This window comes from Zosterops lateralis (genome assembly GCF_965231275.1).
Source record: "Zosterops lateralis genome assembly, chromosome: Z".
Lineage (NCBI taxonomy): Eukaryota > Metazoa > Chordata > Aves > Passeriformes > Zosteropidae > Zosterops > Zosterops lateralis.
Genome location: NC_139800.1, coordinates 82,155,672 through 82,174,272, shown reverse-complemented (window position 1 = coordinate 82,174,272; position 18,601 = coordinate 82,155,672). Strand labels below are relative to the sequence as shown.

Here is an 18,601-nt window from a genome sequence, read left to right as displayed (position 1 = left end):
TATTCACATTACAGAAATTGTATTTAAACTTAAAACAAAGATAACCAGTTTTCCCTACTACTTGGATTATTTCTGAGAAATCTATTTTCCCAATTATATTTCTCATTTTCAGCTGTATCTATAAGTAGTAGTCTCTGTTTACTTGTGACTTCACTTAATATGCTCAGTTATGTCTTGAGTGATGATGCAGTGGCATTTGAAAATCCTTTCAGAAAGCTATTTGGAAATAATGTAGAACTTTGCATTGTGAAGGCACAAACCATCGTTTGGGTTTGAAACAATAGGCATATTTAATTTTCTATAGGAATTTTGATAGTTCAAGCTATGTAACTATTTCTGTGACCATCCATCACTGCTTGCATGTATAACAAGAAAGGATGGATTCTTTAATTTACACCGTTGCTTGCTGGAAATGAAGGAGTTAAATTAATAAAGACTGGAAAGAAGAGAGGAGGCAAGGGAAAGGTGTTTTTAATTTTGTCTTTGTTTCTCAGTATACAATTGTGTTTTAAATTGTTAATAAGCGAACTTTCCCCAAGTCAGGTTTATTTTGGCTGTGATACCCATTAGCAGGTTATCTCCCTGTCCTTGTCTCAACGCAGGAGCTTTCCCACGGCATTTTTTCCCCCATCCAGCCAAGGTCAGCCCCCCTCAGCTGCTCTGTGGAGACAGAACTAAACACCCAGGATACCTTCACCTGGTCTGGCTTTGGGAATAATGAAATCTCTCCCTGGATATTAGGACCTCACTGAGATCTCATTTATTTTTTCTCTATTATACTGTCCTATATTAATATTACAGTCCTTGATGAATGAGAGACAATTAGGCTTATCTTGTGAAAAAAATATCAGTGAATTCGTTTCAGTGAAATCTGTTACAGTGAAATGACATCAGCTGTATTTACATACATCAGCTGTATTTACATCCCCTTCATTCTCCTTTTAGAACTATTCTAACAAGTAAAGTCAAAGCAAACTATGAATGGCTTTGAAATCTATGTTCAATAGCATTCAAAGAAATATTTTTTTTCTCCCCAAGAATACAAGTATTTTCCCCAAAATCTGATTCTTACAAACCGTTTTCACCCAGGCAAGGAAGTGAAATACACTGGGTGACTTGTGTGTCTTCTCAAACCAATCAATACTGATTGGTTTTCAAGCAGTGTCTTGAATTACTTCACTCACTTGCAAATGTACTGCTAGCAGTTAAAAATTATTGCCAGACATTACATAATTTTGAATAATTAACTCAGCTATAGATGTCAGCCTATCACAGAATGTAATTCATTAGTTCAGGAGGTTTTTTAGCTTCATTCTCATGCTTTTTTTTGAATTTTGTGACTCACAGTCATGTGTCACTTAAATTCACAGTGAAGAAACGATGAAAACCTGCAGTATGTACCTTACTCAGTGCAGATGTTTTAGTTTTTTTCTTCTTTCACCATGAAATACTTCAAATTCTATTAAAACCAGTTTAATTTGCAGCATTAGTGAACAACCAATATTGTTCTACTTGTATCTTACCTCTGTGCCAAACCTGCTTGCTTGTGTTCCTTCATTTAAAGGCAGGCACAGCATGTTACAAACACAGTATTTAAATGGCATGTACAGAGTGCCCATAGGGCCAGACTGGGATCTATTTCTTAGATGTACAGTGTACATTTTAAGGCACACTATAGGGATTGAGTTTACATTTTGATAACTCTGTCCTTTTATTTGCAAAGATGGTCACTACCTGGAAATGTTGCAAAAATAAATGTTCATCTCTAAGAGTGGCCAATGTATTAATGTCTTCATTTATTATGTTTTTTCTCCAGAAAAAATGTGTGAAAATGTGAACTTTAGGGCATTTTAAAAGTAAATGTCAACTACCATGTTACATTTTATATACATAGATATATATTTTTATATATATCTAAATATATAAAATGACTGTAGGAGCTCATACTATAAGCTGAGTTTTAGTACAGTACTTTAAATATACTGGTATTTATTTTCAGTTACACTTCTGCACTGCTTCTTTCTAATGCAGAGCTTGATACGGATGTTGGTTGATAATAGCAAACAAAAAAAATTCATAAAGAATATTATTGTCTTATCATGCAATGTAGTAGGCATCCTGTGGCACTATTCTGTTACCCAAGTATTTACAGTACTGCTGAGTACCTTAGCAATAAAATCACCAGTGTTTGTCTGACTGCATCTGCCAGCAGGGACCCAGGCTGAGGCTCCTGTCACACGTGGGTCTCGATGAAGGAGTGTGTGTGTGTCAGCATTGGGCCTGAGCTTGCCAGTTCAGAGGCTCCATTTTGAGACTTCCCAGCAGCACTGTACTCACAAATGTCCAGGAAGAACTCATAGTTCTTTAATTTCCAATCTTGGAACTTCTTGGATGTTAAGTTGGGGTCATCCAGAAGGCTGTTGATAATTGTGAGATCCCCTTCCTTTGCCTGGAAAATTCCAGAAAGACAGAGGACAGGTCAAAATGAAATTTTGTATTTCACCACTTTATTTCTTCTTTAATGCCAAGTGCCAGGAAAACTACTATGGAAACTTTAATATTTACCTAAATTCAGGAACTATTACAGCATAAACTGTTTGACAACTCAGTCTGTGGCACATGCTACATATTGCCTAGACAGAATGCCAAGTAATCTCTTTTTTTTTCCCTTGAGCTGGAGAAGATGTTTGCTTTCAAGAATTTTTAGTTTCTTTGAAACTTAATTTTAAAGCAGCAAAAAATCATTAACAATGGAAAGGTAAACAGATTAAGGACATATAGTGACATTAAGGACAAGGGGGAATGGCTTCACAATATCCGAGGGCAGGGTTAGCTGGGATATTGAGAAGGAATTCCTGGCTGTGAGGGTGAGGAGGGCCTTGGACAGGGTGCCCAGAGAAGCTGTGGCTGCCCCTGGATCCCAGGAATTGTCCAAGGCCAGGCTGGACAGGGCTTGGAACAACCTGGGATAGTGGGAAGGTGTCCCTGCCCATGGCTAGGGGTGGGACTGGATGGGCTTTAAGGTCCCTTCACCCCATCAGCACCCTGTGATGCACAATTAGGCCTTTCCTATTTTATATTCCATGCACACAAAATCAGTGATCAAGCCTTACTTTTAAAGTGCTTTTGAGGACTCGGATGTGGTGCAGCTTTTCGTTGATCACGGGGTCGTTACATCGCTTCACAAAAGACTTGCGGAACTCCTGCTTGGTGGAGGGACGCTGCTCCCCGAAAGCTGACAGACTGGCTTCTTCCAGAGTTCTGTAGAGCTCTTGCAGACCATCTGTGATTTCTTCAACTTCTTTTATGTTTTCTGAAAGGAAAGAAAGATGTTGGAGTCCAGGGCACAGGGAAAACCCCTCAAATTGCCCTGGGTGGTCCAAGACCCTTGCCAGGACCCCAGGAAAGCATTGCCTTTGACCTCAGTCCATGGGAAAACTTCCAACACTTATGGATGAAATGAAAACAACAAAAATTAAATTAGATAGTAGTTTAGTTTGTCACAGGGTGAAAATTTGTAGTTTTGGGTTTTTAGAATGGAGGTAGATAGGAGTAAGATGGAGAATTTTGGGTGGTGCCTTAAGTTCTTCTCCTTCAACTCCATCTCCTGCTGTGACGGTGGCACAAAGACATTGGTAGAAGGTGGGTGATGTAGAAATTGCATGTCTAGAATTGGTAGCGATTATTGGTACAAAACTGTAAATATAGTACATTTAAAGAGTTAATTGGACTAGAAACCTTTAAAAGACCTTGAACACCAAGTCTCTTGTTCTTGGCAGTGGTGTCTTTCACTGTGCTAAGCCTGGTGATAGGTGGTGCACAGACCTTGAGATAAAAAAAATTAATAAACACCTTTTAAGATTGAAGCTGCAAGTTCTGCTCATCTTTTAAACCCTGGTACAGGACTTTGAAAGGAAAAAAAAAACCCTAATTAGGGGGATCTTGGACTCAAAATACAAGAGAAAAGAACCTAACTACAAAGCTGATCATTCAGATGAAGTCTCTAAAATCAGCAATACTGCAACTTCAATACTATCTTAACCTACTGCTCAGTTCTGCAATGTTAGTTTTGATGAGACAAGAACGTTTGCATCATCCTAAAGCTCAACCTTCAGTGTTATGTCCTGGCATTTCAAATACAAACTCCTGTGTTTGCCGGCATCCAGCAGTGGTTGAACTGCTGAGAATCCTTGCTAAGAATAGCAGCAATACTCTGGATTTTGATGGCAGTAAAGTGGATCAGAACATCTCCCAGAGCTTACCTTCTGCACAGAAACTATTGTGCCTTCTGATAGGAACCTTCTCTTCCAGATCATCATCAGTCCCTTCGATGGACTTGACGCGTCCCTTCCCGCGGACGTCCCTGTTTCGGGGAAGGCTTTGGCTGCGCTGCTTCTGGGGCCGCCCGTGGGAGCCGTGTCCCCTCGGACATTCCACCAGAGGAAAAGGCCCATCCTGCTCAAAATTGTGGCGCCTCTGGACGGGCAGCGTGGCTTGTCTCCGTTTGTCCGGCGACATTCCGGGCCGGCTGCTCATGTACTCTGCCTCCGGAGGGACGGTCTGGAGGAAATGGAGCCCTGAGCTGGTTAAGGGAGTCTCTATCAGGTCCTGCCAGGAGCGCCGTTCTCGGTAGGGGGGTCTGCACCCCGAGGAGTGTGTGCTGCCTGCTGCGTCGTGCCGCGAGTCCTCGGCAGAAGAGTGGGAATACGTTGATTCGCTGGAAAAGTGTCGGCCTTGTTTGGCTTCAGGGAATGGACTTGAAGAATTCACCTGGGAAGATACAAAAACATCCGTCCATGAGAAAAGGTTTTGGACAGACCCAAGAAAATGACTGTAGTGTGAAACACGGTATGATATCTAGTAATCTGATGGGTTTGATTTGTCATAACATGAACCACTGTAAACAGAAGAGAATTAGCAGTGACAACTTTTATACAAGTGCTTTTTTAACCACTCCCTATTCTTGTTTTGCACATTCTCTGCCCACAAGCAACTCTTGATGGAAACAAAAGTGTAACACTGGTGCAGATTTCCTGAAGATCCTTCCAGCTTACACTCAGTCCAGCTGAGGACAGTGGAAGTCTCCAAAAGAAACAGTAATTGGATTTCCTTTCTTTTTTTTAAGGGCCAAACAGAAAAAAGAAAAAAACAAAATACAAACCCAAACAAAAAAAACTTCAGCACCCAGGAAGATTTTTGGTTGGGGGACTGTTGAACTCGTGAAACAATTTGAGTGAATTCTGCTGGGTCTGTGTATAAATTTAATTCAAAACAAAGAGAAAGGCAAAAATGTGGAAAAACAAAAAGGGAGGGGCTTAACCTGTGTCCCAGTTGATAAAACAGCATCACATGGGTGAAAATCAGTCTGAACTTCACCCATGTGATGCTGTTGTCTCAGTCACTCTTTCTTTGGTTCTGGCTGTGTGAGGATCGTGTCATTCACGCTGAAGAAAAATCTGAAAGAAAAATAGAGAACAGTCCTATCTGTGCTTAGAACCATAGAGTAATTATCATAATTGCCTGTGTTTTGTCTAATAGAAATGTCCTATTTGCAATACTGTCATTACCATGGTATTGTATACAATGTAAAAAAACACCCCTTTCTTAGAAAGATTTGTTCTTTGAAAAATAACTAAAGCATGATTACTATGTGAATGTGAGCTGACCTTAATCTCTAGCATCCAGTATCCAATATTCATAGTTGAAAATCAGGCTCAATAAATACAAACTATCTCATTCACCACTTTATTTTCATATTCTGCAGCAAAGGTAAAGTTCGAATATTCTGTTGCTGTTGTGATGTAAAGTTTCACCAGTCCTACAAAAAAAGGTCACATTTCCAGTCTGATGACAGATCTGTGTCAGGAGATATTTACCTCTCCTTCTTTTCTAACCAATTTGCTATAGAAAAATCCAGGTTTTGGTTCATGAGGAGCAGCAGTAGTTTCATTTTTACAATCACATCTGGCTTTGTTCCACCACCTTTATGGTGCTTAAATATCCCAGGACAAGGGGAGTGCAAGGCAAGGCAGAGAGATGTGTTTGGTGACCTGGGTCACATGCAGTGCCTGTGACTCACTGAGGGTGTGCGGTGGTAGGTGTCACACAGCGTGGAGGAGCCCTCCTGCTTCAGGGTCAGGGAGCCGTCGATGTCGTCCTGGTCACTTTCGCTCCAGTAATCTGCTGACAGAGCATTCAAAGTGTCACTCGGGGGCTTTTCCACAAGCAACCAGATCTCACATTTTAACAACGTCCTTCCACGGCAAAGTAAACCTTCCCCAGTCACCTGCAGGGCTCGGCAGCCACTGAGGAACGGGCTGGTGGGAAGGTCTGGCACCCCAAACACACAGGGCGTGCAGGAACCTCCAAATGCTTTAGGGAAGTGTTACAGAAGGCAGCTCGGGCACCTGACTCCCCCTGCACATAAGAACCAACTTCTGCTCGTAGACTTTAAAACACAAACCTCATTCCACAAGCCTGAACACTTAATTTAAGTGAGCATAACAGGTTCCACTGTGGGTGCTGGGGAAAGGGCAAGGCTGGCACCTGAGCTCAAGAGGTGCAAACAAATATTGCTGAAGCACACATTGCCCCGAGTCTGTGATGTCTGCACTGATTTTAGGGGGATGAACATCCCTGAGGGCTGGAATCTGGGAGATCATAACTCACCCTGAACACCCCATTCTCTTTATACTAATTTTAAGTATTTCTTAAAATTAATGCTCAGGATTTTATTTTTTTGCTAGTGGCACCAATAAATGTAGTCCTTCAAGGAAATGTATTCTTATCAAAATTGATATTTGAAAAGGTGTGGCCATATGTTGATAAAGAAGTCAGTTATGACCTCTCCAGCTTTATTGAAACACTGAACAGATTTTTAGTGTCTGCTCTCTTCTCCTAATTATAATCACTGAATCATTACCTTCATCTGGGTGAATATCCTTGTCATCAGGTGTGTAACCAATTGCTGCGAGACCCAAACGATTCATCCATCTAATGGAACAATAAAAATGAGGAAGAGAGGTATTTAAAAGGAACATTTCATGTAAATCTGAAAGCATCCACATCCTTAACACCTGGAAAAGTCAGTCACAACACCTAATGCAGAAAGGCTGTTAAACCCATGATTCAGATGGGTTGGGTGGTTGATAAATGGGGGAGAAGCATTTATCCCATTTATTCTGATTGCTGCTTCTATTTGTTTCAAGAACTTGCCTTAATTGCCAAAATACTAGAAAATGAAATGGAATTATGATAATTATTTTCTGAAAACCTGTGTTGGGAAATAATAAGTTATATTAAACTTGTATCCTCTGAAAGCTAAAACAGCCTATGGCAGTTTGGTTATTTGCTAGTCTGGATTCACAATGTTGGTGATATAAACATTTAATATTATTGAGCTGCCATATCATCATTATTTTTCCTAAATTTGTTTAATACAGACTTTTGGGCTTCTAAAACAAGACTTGGTAAATTGCAAGTACTTCAATATTAGCATTTGGCATTGGATGTGCTGGATTGGTTTTTTGTCCCCAGATTATTTAATTTCATCGAAAATAAGAGTCTTTATTTTATTAGGAAAATATTATGGTTTATTTTTGGGAAAATACCTTTTAAGTTTTCTTTATGTAAAAATTACTGGATATTTATTCAATATATAAAATTGAAAACCTAGGGGAGAAAAAAGAAATTAACACACATAGGGAAAAGTCGCTTCTTAATGTTCAGAAAATGGAAAATCAAGAATTATCTTTTTTTCATCAACAAGGAGATGAAAAAAGCCCTAATAGTGACATCTATAATTCCTGGGATGTTTTTAACCATTCTCTTTCTCGGTGACTAAATTCTTAATTATGTCATTAATTTCCCAGAATGTTGATGTGAGAGTTTATCTAGAAGCAGCTCTTTTTTCCTCTTTGAACATTTGCAACATCAAATTTACTAATAATTATCTTCTTGGTTAATGAATATTATAATTACAAAAACATCTTTCACAGGCCTCAAGCCAGACATTACTGAACAGTACATGCAATACCAAAAAGACGAGTGGTTTCACAGATTAAAACAAGAAAACTGTTCAGTGTCATTCTTCCCCACTTGTTCTAGAGGAGGAAGAAAAGCTTTTAAGGACATTTGTGACTGTTATTGTCCAGGAGAGTGGTGTGTGGGAGATGGGAGGCACAGCAAGGAGGCAGAAAATGAAGGAAGAGTGAACTCTCCACTAAAAATAGCACACAGTTCAGCACGTATTGATCTCCTGGTCTCAGCAGCTCCACAGAGGCTCCGAGCAATGATCTTAATCTGTAATATTGGATACAGCCCTGACTCACTGCCTGGCCTGCAGCAGAGCCTTCCACGGCTATTATGACTTCCCTAAGTAGCCAAAGGGGACAACAACGTTCCCTTCTTACAGGGAATTGTGAGAGGGTTTAATTTGCCTGCAAAACTATGAAAATAAAGAACTGTACAATCGTATTGTTTTGCCTCTCAGTATTAAGCCAGAAATGAGCAAACTGGAGACGAAAATGGAAGTGATGATTAGTTTTCCCAAATACCAACTGCAGGGTTAGGACTGCTTACAGCTGTTGTTTGCATCAGCACGTCAATAACTCATCTTTATCATGAGGGAAGTACATTTAAAATGGATTAACAGATTTACAGAAGAGCTTTTGCACAGTGCTCACCAGCATCATTTCCCGCAGCAAACGGTGCCTTGATCGCCTGGCATTTGCTTCCCTTGCAAGGCAGATCCTTTATTGCAGGAATGGCAATGACATCATTCCCTGCTCATTATTAAGCATTTGTATTCACTGGTTTTTCATCAGTTGTTCCCAAATTTCTAAACTCATTAGCACTGGAGCAAAATACTTTTAGTCATACTTTGCCATATGCCTTTGGCAATTAAACAGGATGGCTCAGTGCCTTCAACTGAAGTTCTGCTTAAGCACCAACAATAAATTAGGACTAATTACCATTTTCCAAGTTAAAAGACACAGACACAGCCATTTGTGTGGTCAGTGCGTGGATATTTATATTGTCTTAAATTTCTTGCAGAATTTCTTCTGTTGCTCATTGTTAATTTGAGGGTGTCAGATCTTGGAAGCAAATATAGACACCAGCTGAAGTGTTAGGATTGACCTTCCAGAGCCAGGGATGTTCTGAGGATACCTAGAGTATCAGCTTTAGGCATATGGCCTCAATGGCCAAATCTGGAATTAGCTGAAGTTAATCTTCCTTCTCTAAGGCTGCTCAGACTTTTCTCCTCCAAAGGCCAAGATCATCCCCAGCTATAGTTACAAGGACTTTCTTACCTCATTTACCACAATTCAGAGTCAGCTGTTTGTCAAGCCAACATAAAGGGTTATCTGATGACATTCAGTGGCTTATCATGATAAAATCTCTTCTGATAAAAGAACTAGAATCTCCACTTTAGATTTTGTGTTTTTTAAAAAAAGCATGAGTGAATGTTTTTGAGGTTAATCAGGAGATATACAAGTGGTGAGATTACAGCTCATTTTCTTACAGTTAATATTTTTTTTTCCCAAGGAAATGCAAACGCAGTTCAAAAGGAACCCTGCATAAACTTGATGAATTTCCTTGATGAGCAAACCACTTCCATTTTTCAGAAAACTGCAGTCAAGGTTGTGAAAAGCTCCTTGTGGAGAGCTTAGAAGGGCAGGCAGTTGGTTCTGAACTCTGCCCTGGGTGCCCTGTGGGCAAACATTGAGGTCCAGTTGGGCACTGGGAGTTCCTGTCAGAGCTGGACTCCCGAGGGATGGAGGATGCAGCTCCCACAGAGGGTGGGGCACTGCAAGGCTCTGTGTGCTGCTCCTGGCCAGCAAAACCCCAGGGGCTGGAGGGCTGATTTGGGTCCTAGAGCTGTGCCCCAACAGCTCTGGGACTTCCCCATGGTCACAAGGAGGCCTGGGCTGCCCTGGCAGGGGCACCTTTGGGATCTCACGTGCACATCTCCATACCTTGACCCCGGGCAGAAAGCTGGGCTGCCTCCCCCCAGACCCTGCCTTTTCACCTGGATAACTTCAGCAACTCTTTCCTGTTGATAATGGAACAACTTAACCAGGATGTTTCACTGAATGCAGGCCACCCAACAAAGCATGGGGTTTGCATTCTGGATGGAAATTGTGATGACACAGAACAGCACTAAATGTCCCTCAGATCCTCTGCCACAACATTTTACCTCCAGGACTGTACAAATAAGATATTTGTATAAGACACAAGACTAGCATATAAGATATAATCACTGTCTTACCAAGGCATGTTGTAACAACCTACAGGGGACCAAGAAGTGCGTTGTTTTTTATTGCCCGTACTCCAGTGAACCAAAGACAGGGAAAGGTGAGCCTCAAGTAAAGTCATCAAAATGCACAAGTTTTGTACTTTGTCTCAATTACATTCTAAATAAATCAGACTTGGTTATAATTAATTCTATTGGTTACAAACAGGCGCTGCTGTCTTTGCTTTGGGACAAAATAGAGCTGCCTGGTAGTATTTAAGTTAAATTTACTGAGATAATTCTGGTTATTACCCAGGGATTACAGCCCAGGGCCGTTTCTGAGAGTCTGATTCTGCCCCAGGCCTGGGGTGTGATGAGTGAAGGCATCAGGGCAGTGAGGAGCTGAGGAGCTGTTCAAGAGTCAGAGCCTGACACTGAAGAGTGAATCATGCCTAAAATGCCCCAAATTGTCAGGAATCAGGAGCACATTCACTAACAGAAACACTGGGCAATGTTAACGGAGGCCAAACAGTTGGAAACAATTGCACATTGCTTTGCTCTCCTAACACTGTATTGAAAACAAAAATATGCCACTCCTCAATATACCAATTAAAAAAAATCTGTTTCCTGACTGTTGTAGTTTACTGCTGCTGGGCCAGCCCAAGGTTACTGAGACGTTCTGGGAGTGAAGGCAATTAAAGTTTCCACAGTGGCATCACACTCCCCACCTTGTCTGTTCCTTTAAGTCCAGAGTGAAAAAGCACAAATGAAAAATAAAACACCTCAGACAATCTCAGTGTTGGAGAGAATTCTTTTGTGTAGCGTAATGTAGGAGAATGAAAACCAAGAGGATAACCTTCTTTTTTCCTATAAAAAGGGATAAAAAGTTACAATTTTTAGGTTGTAGTTAGAACTGTTCCATAAAGCCATGGAGAAGAGGTGAGGAAGAAGTCAGTTTCTGTGGCTCAGAAAAGTCTTATTTGCTAATAGCCTCACTTATTGTACATACCGGGTGGCTGGTTTTAGAAGAAATAATTCAATTCAAATTAATATGTAAAAAAAATTATATGTCCTGAAAAGGTATAAATTCAAGAAAAAGTCCAACTACTTGCACTGTTTCTCTCTGTTAACTGTTCTTTAAAAATGAGATTTATGAAATCTTGACACATTAAAAGAAAGAATAAATAAAATATATTTCCTATCTTCATTGCATCTTTTCATCATTAATTCTTGCCCTTGTACACCACCTCAGCTTTGTGTTAGGAATGTTTCAATGAAGAAATATTTTTTCTTCATTTTTGAGATTGCATCTATATTTGAGATTATTTGGTTAAAAGGAAAAACTAGAACTAAGTAGAAGTTAAATTTCACTTGAATCAAGTTATCTTTAAGTCCATTAGAGATTCCCTCGAGCCATTTATTTCATGCATAGAATATATTCAGTGCAGTTTACATTTAATTTCTGATCAATTTCTGATCTTTGTATTTTTTTTTATGTCACTGTGATAATCAGATTCCAGAATTCACAGTAAAATTCTTTGCAATACACAACTAGATTGAAAAATTGATTTTGTACTCGCTGACTTCTCTGACCAGTCTTTCTTACTGAACACCTGAAAAATCAATGCATTTCCCATTTGGGTTCCAAAGGTACATAATTTTCTAAGATTATGCAGGTAATACATTCATTTAAGAGAATAAAGGGTGCTGTGATGGGGGTGGCTGAAATGATGCCTTGATTTTCCTCCACACAAAAGAAGCCCCAAACTATCTCCTGGTGAAATTTAACCCTGAGCAGATCCTTCTCCATGAGCTCATGTCTCCTCGTGTATCAGCCCCCAGCAGCCTCTGCCTCTGCTGTTTGATTTGTCACAGTTGCTGGGATTTGTTAAGCAAAATCATTCATGGGATAAACTCTGAGTACTCTCTGATTTGATAATTTGACATGACTGTTGATCTTGTTTCATGCATTGTCTTCTTAGATTTGTCAGGCTGGAAAAATGGGAAAAAAGCCCTAGACAGCTTAAGAATTGACAAGTGAACCAATCTGTGCCCTCTTTGCATGTGCATTGACTTCATGCACTTAATGGGATTTTTTTTTTTCTTATTTTTAATTTTTTTAACTTTCCTCTGTCAAACAAATGCACAATTATGTCTCTGTACTCAGAAGTCTGGTTTGGTGTGGGTGGTTTATTTTGTTCATTTTTTTTTTCGTTTTCCCCAGTGGGTAATAGACAAAAAAAAAAAATCGCTGCTTTGTAGCAAATAAATTACCCTTCTGGTACCAGCATTTTACTGTACAAATATAATCATGTATCACAGAGAATAAAAGCACACAATAACTGATAGGCTGTCATTTGATCTAGAACCAATAGTAAATCCTAAGGAAATCACTAAAACAGTCACACAAACTCACTCAACTGGAACTTCTCTTTACTCACTTATTCAAACTTTTACCCCAGCTTTCACCAAATGGTTGGCCCAAAGGAAAGCTCTGGAGAAAGAAAACTTTGTTTACAAGCAAGAGAACTGAGCTTATCATGGCATGAACTATGGGTGGGGTTTTGGGGTTTAGAGGTGAATTTTTTAAAGAAATTAGATGACTTATGAGATTGCGTAGTTTGGCTTCCACATAGTTTTAAAAAAATCAGCTCAAATAGGCAAAAAAAATGCTGTTAAATATCTGGCTAATTAATTATTATGAAATGTCTTATTTCTATTACTTATTTCTGTTATTTCTTATTTCTGTTACTAAATCTTCAGATTTGGCAGGATTAACTCCGTAATTCCAGGACAACATTGCAACATGGACTGTGACACTGCTTTCACCTCAGAGATGTGCAGGGCTGGAATCACTTAATCTGCTCTATGAAATGCAGCTGAACTGCTTCGCTCCCAAAAGAGCTCTGTCAATTCACACTGGCACTATTTACAGCAGAATTTGATTAAGTTAATTTTGTAGTTTTAACTGGAGCAGATCCTGCCTCCTGCATGAGGGATCAACTCTCCCCAGTGCTGATTTGGATGGTGTTGGATAATCACAATTGTGCTCTGCAAACTCCATCAGCCACTGGGGTTGGGGCTGAATGAGGGGGAAAATGGAAATTCACAAGTCTAAGGTAAATCATTCAGAAATTGTAGAAAGGAGGAGCTAGGTGACTTGCTCAGAGAAGGAGGTTTGGAATATTCCAGCTCAGTCCTAGGAATTTCTGGTGCAGTGTTTTGCCCCAACAAGACACAGCAGCTCCACTATCACCCTGTGCACTCTCATGAACATCATGCTTTCACCCAGCCCTTGTGCCATGCAGCTAATTCTGATCAGGAAATTGTTTTACTTGTGCTGCACTTAGGAGCTTTTATGTGAGAACAATAAATTAGAGGGCTGGTGTGGCCTTGGGTGTGGATTTGAAACAAGTTTATGAGAACATAAAAGAAAGGAAAACCTGCTCTTTATGATTATTTACACCACCATTGGGAAGCTCTATTCCAGGAGATTTCTGTTTGAAAAATACCTTTCCTGTTCTGCAGAATTATCTCCTGGCTTTCCATCAGGTAGGGGGCTGAGAGTAAGAGCTCTGTAACAATTTACCTCAATCTGATAAAGAGCTGTTAAATTAGGTCAGACAGATTTGACAATCTCCTGCTCACTTGTCCAGTTTAAGAGGAAAATGTCTAATAGGGGCTCAGGCTGAAAATTTTTAGTTGCTTTATATAACCTAGCACCCAAGAACTTTACTTGGGTGTAAGTTTATATAAAGTGGAGACACAGTGCATTGAAACTGTAAAAGATGTGTTAACCCTGGCTCACCATCTGATTTGGCCAAGACCTGTCATAGAGACCAACATGCCTGAATTTTAAGGGAGAAAACTGAATTAGCTTTAGTAATAAACAGGATGATTTAGGGAAAGTCTTGAGTAACTCACTTGGTTATATTCCATATATAAAAGTAGATAGGAGATACCATAAAATTTGCTTATAATCAATAGAAATTTAATTCAGATTACTTCAATTTTCAAACAGTTCTTTTTTAAAAAAATATTCTGCTATAATCCTTCAAGTCTTGGAAAATAGAGTGACTCCTTTAAAATCAATCATCATTCTGTTTCAGTAGAAACTATTTGTTATAGTTCTTGAATGAACGCCAAAGATTTATGGGAGTTATTAAAATTGAAAAGTCAACCCAGCTATCCAAATCAAAAGCGATCAAATTATTCAGCCTAAAATAGAAACTTAAAAAATTTAATATTTGGAATCCATGATGAGATTGCAAATGCACTGCACTGCAGACTTCAATGGCATGTAAGTTTTAAATAAAGTAGATATTATAAAACCGAATATTAAATTCAACGCTAATTAAAGCCATAAACAGGTTATGTGTGGTGTGGTAGGAGATGAAGCACTTCTGGGAAATAAGGCCTTTAACAAGCTTGGAGTACCAACCTAGAGATGAGCTCATCAAATTCATTATTAATTCATTTCTAAGAACATGGCTCTGCTCATGTAAGACCTGACAAAACAGCACGAGCATGAATTTTGCAAACCTGAGTAACACAGCAGGCAAAACTCAGCCACAGCTGAGTGCCTCTGTCTCCTACAGAATAATCCAGCCCTCCCCACTGAGGTCCAGCTCCTCCTTCAGCAATGTGGGGTTAAAGGCACATTAAAATAGTCCAGAGTAGTAAAAAATTAATAAACAGTGAATCTGAAGTGAGAAACTCTAAAAAGAGCTGTTAAAACAAAAGCTGGTGGTCAAGGCAGTTGAAGAAAGGATAAAATTCCCCTCATAGTGGATGAGGAATGTTCCTTTCCATGCCAGGACTCCTTCACTTTACAGCATGAGGGGTCCCCACTTCCATCAGCAGGGAAAATCCAGTTGAATTCTGTAGCTGAAAACAGGAGTGGGAGACAACATGCGAATGATTTGCCCTATTTCCTCACATTATGGGGTCAGCAATTTGCTGGGAAGAGATAGATTTGTGAAATCAGTATTTTAAATGTATTTTTCATCTATGAATCTTGCTTCCTCATTTCAAATTTCACACAGGATCTCTGGGAGAAGGAATTTGAGGAAGCCTGTAAAAGCTGCAGGGATGCCCAGGGACTTTACAGAGGTAACAGAGTTATCCATCATTTGGGTGGGGAGTGAATTCCAATTGCTCCGCAGGGATGGAATTGCTGAAGGGAAAATACTGCACAAAATACTTCAGGTAGAAGTTCACCCTTTGCCTTCTTCCCAAAAAATCAGGGGAAAGGCTCTTTTCCAGTGTCAATTCTAGTGTAAATGATGTGAAGGATGGTATGGTATGAAAATCCTGTGCTCCAATGCCTCATTGCCATACATACAGCTTCTTGGGCTCCCCTTGGAAAAAATCAATGGATGTTGTAAAAGCAACTCATCAAATGTGTGTCAAGACTTCCTGGTTTTCCTTGAGTCAGAACATTTTATGTATAATTTATAGGTATGATCAGTGGCCCTTCAACAAACGAGGGCTACCCCAGCAGCTGAAATCAAGGGAGACCAGCAAAACATCCTCACTTTGGTTTTGTCCAAACAAACCTGAATGAACCACAGTAGAGAACTGAGCAATGGAATGGTAACAACCTTGAAAAAATATCTTTCAGCAAACTCATGCCCTGAAAGTTTCCCTCTCCTGATAACTGAAGCTCATCACCCTCATTACTGCAGGATGAACAGGCCTCAAATAGTTTCACTCCAGGCTCATACCCCAACACACCTGAAGGGCCATGTAAGCCACAGAACAGAAATATTAAATTCAACACTGATTTTTAGGCCTTAATATTCCAAAGGGAAAAAACACATCTGTATCTGTCTTTCCAAGCTGACAAACATTAAGGGATGACGGTAAGTAAGAACATCTCAAAGTTTCAGTTGTCTGTGCCAGGAAAGATTTAAGGTTTCCCAGTATGGTGACCTTGTCCCAGGTGTCCTTGTGCTTTCCACCTCAGCTGGGAATAAACAAATTTCTGATGTAACAGGAGGAAGGGAGGACATCTGACTGCCTTTTGGGATCTAAGGCCCCATCCCACCTTCACCCAACCTCTGCCTTCACCACTGAATCAGAAAGGAGAAACACAGAGTAATTTGGGTTAGAAGAGCTCCCAGGAGGTGTCTGTTCCCACACCCACCCACAGCAGGGCCAGCTTTAATGCTGGATCAGGTTGTCCAGTGCCTTGTCCTGTCAGAAGTTTGGAATGTCCTCCCAGCACATCCAAGGACATTTAGAAGCTCACTGCAACACCAAAAATGGAACGTTGCTTGCCTCTGCTCTGTGTTGGCACAGTGATGTGGTGAATAAAATTAATTACTGCTGACATCCTGTGTTGTTGGGGGTTGTTCTTGGGATTAGAAGGAGAATATCTATATCTATATAATCTATATCTATCTATAGATATTCTCCTCACCACTTGGGTGTACTCTTACAAGCTTTGGTGTGGGTGCACTGTTTCATACACCAGAAACACTCATCCCACTAAGACTTCCAGCCTTTACCTACAAATCACCACAAGGGTGATGAACCTTAAGCCCATTAACAGAAGAAAAAAATTCTAATTAACACAGATGAGACCAACACAAGTAACTTTCCTTTGCAGAACTAAGACGTGTCATGGCAGGAAATGCCAGCGAAGTGAGCCACAGAATGTAATGTATTTACTGAAATTAATGGAAGGCTGATTCCTGAGAATACCTTGAACCAGCATTCCATCGGGCTCCAGAAGTCTATTTCTTTGTGAGATGGAATATTGAAGCACCAGGATAAAGAACATCCCACAGTGAAGGGGAACTTACCTGTTCATCTCTTCAAGGCAGTCGGTTGCGAAGTAGAAGCTCTTTATTTTGGGGTGACATGCTTTGAAGGCACTGTAAAAAGACCACAAAGAATAAACCCCACCTTTTCTTTCAAACAATTTGCCTACAAATACACCAGACTGTCCTACTCTAAGATTATTCAGCATGTTACAAGTTTCATAGGCATTTGTTGTCTTCATTCTGAATTTTGCTGCCTCAATTTATAGATGGATTCCCCCGATCCGATTTCATCTACATTTGTGAGCCTCATACTTTAGAAAAATTTCAAAAGCCCTTGAATGACTTAAAAATATAAATCCTTTGGATAATCACTGATATTCTACATCTAAAAAAATCTGGGGTGAATTTGAAAGACTTATTGAGTATATTCAAGTACATCTTAGCTGTATTCCAAAGATCAGCTAAAGGAATAAATGTTTGATTCCCCCCACCTCTTCTCATGTATTTGGATGACTGTTTTGTGTTCTACAAAAAGAAATGCAGAGGGCTGCCAAGTTGAGCTAGAAATCACTGGAATAATAGATAATAATCAGATGGCATGGGTGATTATAATTCACATAAAATGCTTTTTATTAATACTTTTATGTGGTTTAATCCCTGGGCTCTCCCTTGGCTGAACAGTTGAAAGCTGCTAAAAATAATCAACAGTTTTAACAAATTTTTTGTGTGGGTATAATGAAAAGGAGTTTTGCTATCAAGGAAACCAGAAGGCCCCAGCATTAAAGACTATTAATTTGATTAGCTGGCAAATGTTAAAAAAATACCACACTATCATTCATAACATTTATGTTAAAATACTGACATTTATATGATGATTACCAGATGTAAGAACTAGATTAGGAACCAGAACATGTGGAATTATGTAGAACCTGTGATGCAGCATTTCAACTATTAATAGCTTAAATGCAAATGAATGTTTTATTAATTACTATGACTTACTGCAATTTCCAAAGACAAGATGAAAGCTGAAGAAGCTTCACCTGGGCACAGTGATTTTTAACTATATACAATTAATACAAATGCATCCAGCAACAGCTTTCCTAATAGAAGTCCTACTGCAGAGTTGTATTTCTGTGCAGTTTCCTTTTTCATGAGATTAAGGATATAAAGGGTAAGGTTATCTATGCACAGAGGGTTACCATTAAATATTAAATTCCATAATAGGAGACTGTAGAGGTACTTAAGTGTTGTTTTGACATCTGGACAGTGATAATTTCCACTGCAGAGCCTCACTGCCCTGGCTACTTGTACTTTGCAAATAAAAGCAGTGAGTGACTGTGAAATAGCACACAGGGATCCTGATGCCCACTAGATGGCATAGGCTTGTTAATTATCTTTTTTTTGATCATTATATAAATGCAGTTTTAAGTATGCTCTGATCAAATTTATGCTTTCTTTTAACTGATTGGCATGATAGTATTTTAGTGTCAAGAATTCTTATTGTGCTTAGTCTTCTGCTTTTTATGTGGAACTTTTTAATCCCCGTATGCCAGCTAAGTACCAGCAACTCCAACTGCTTCTATGGAAACAGTTGTGG

The 18,601-nt window shown here is 39.6% G+C and overlaps 1 protein-coding gene across 1 annotated transcript in view; it reads right to left on the bottom strand.

The window, feature by feature from the left end:
- Positions 1–2,233: 2,233 nt before the first annotated feature.
- Positions 2,234–18,601, bottom strand: part of LOC310922701 (connector enhancer of kinase suppressor of ras 2-like) — a gene marked incomplete at both ends in the record, with an annotated part of 168,642 nt that continues 152,274 nt past the window's right edge. The window contains 6 exons of the mRNA XM_083883433.1: positions 2,234–2,449; positions 3,114–3,313; positions 4,263–4,770; positions 6,080–6,183; positions 6,923–6,993; positions 17,044–17,115. Coding sequence (XP_083739559.1) covers positions 2,234–2,449; positions 3,114–3,313; positions 4,263–4,770; positions 6,080–6,183; positions 6,923–6,993; positions 17,044–17,115 — 1,171 coding nt within the window. The remainder of the gene's footprint in view (positions 2,450–3,113; positions 3,314–4,262; positions 4,771–6,079; positions 6,184–6,922; positions 6,994–17,043; positions 17,116–18,601) is intronic.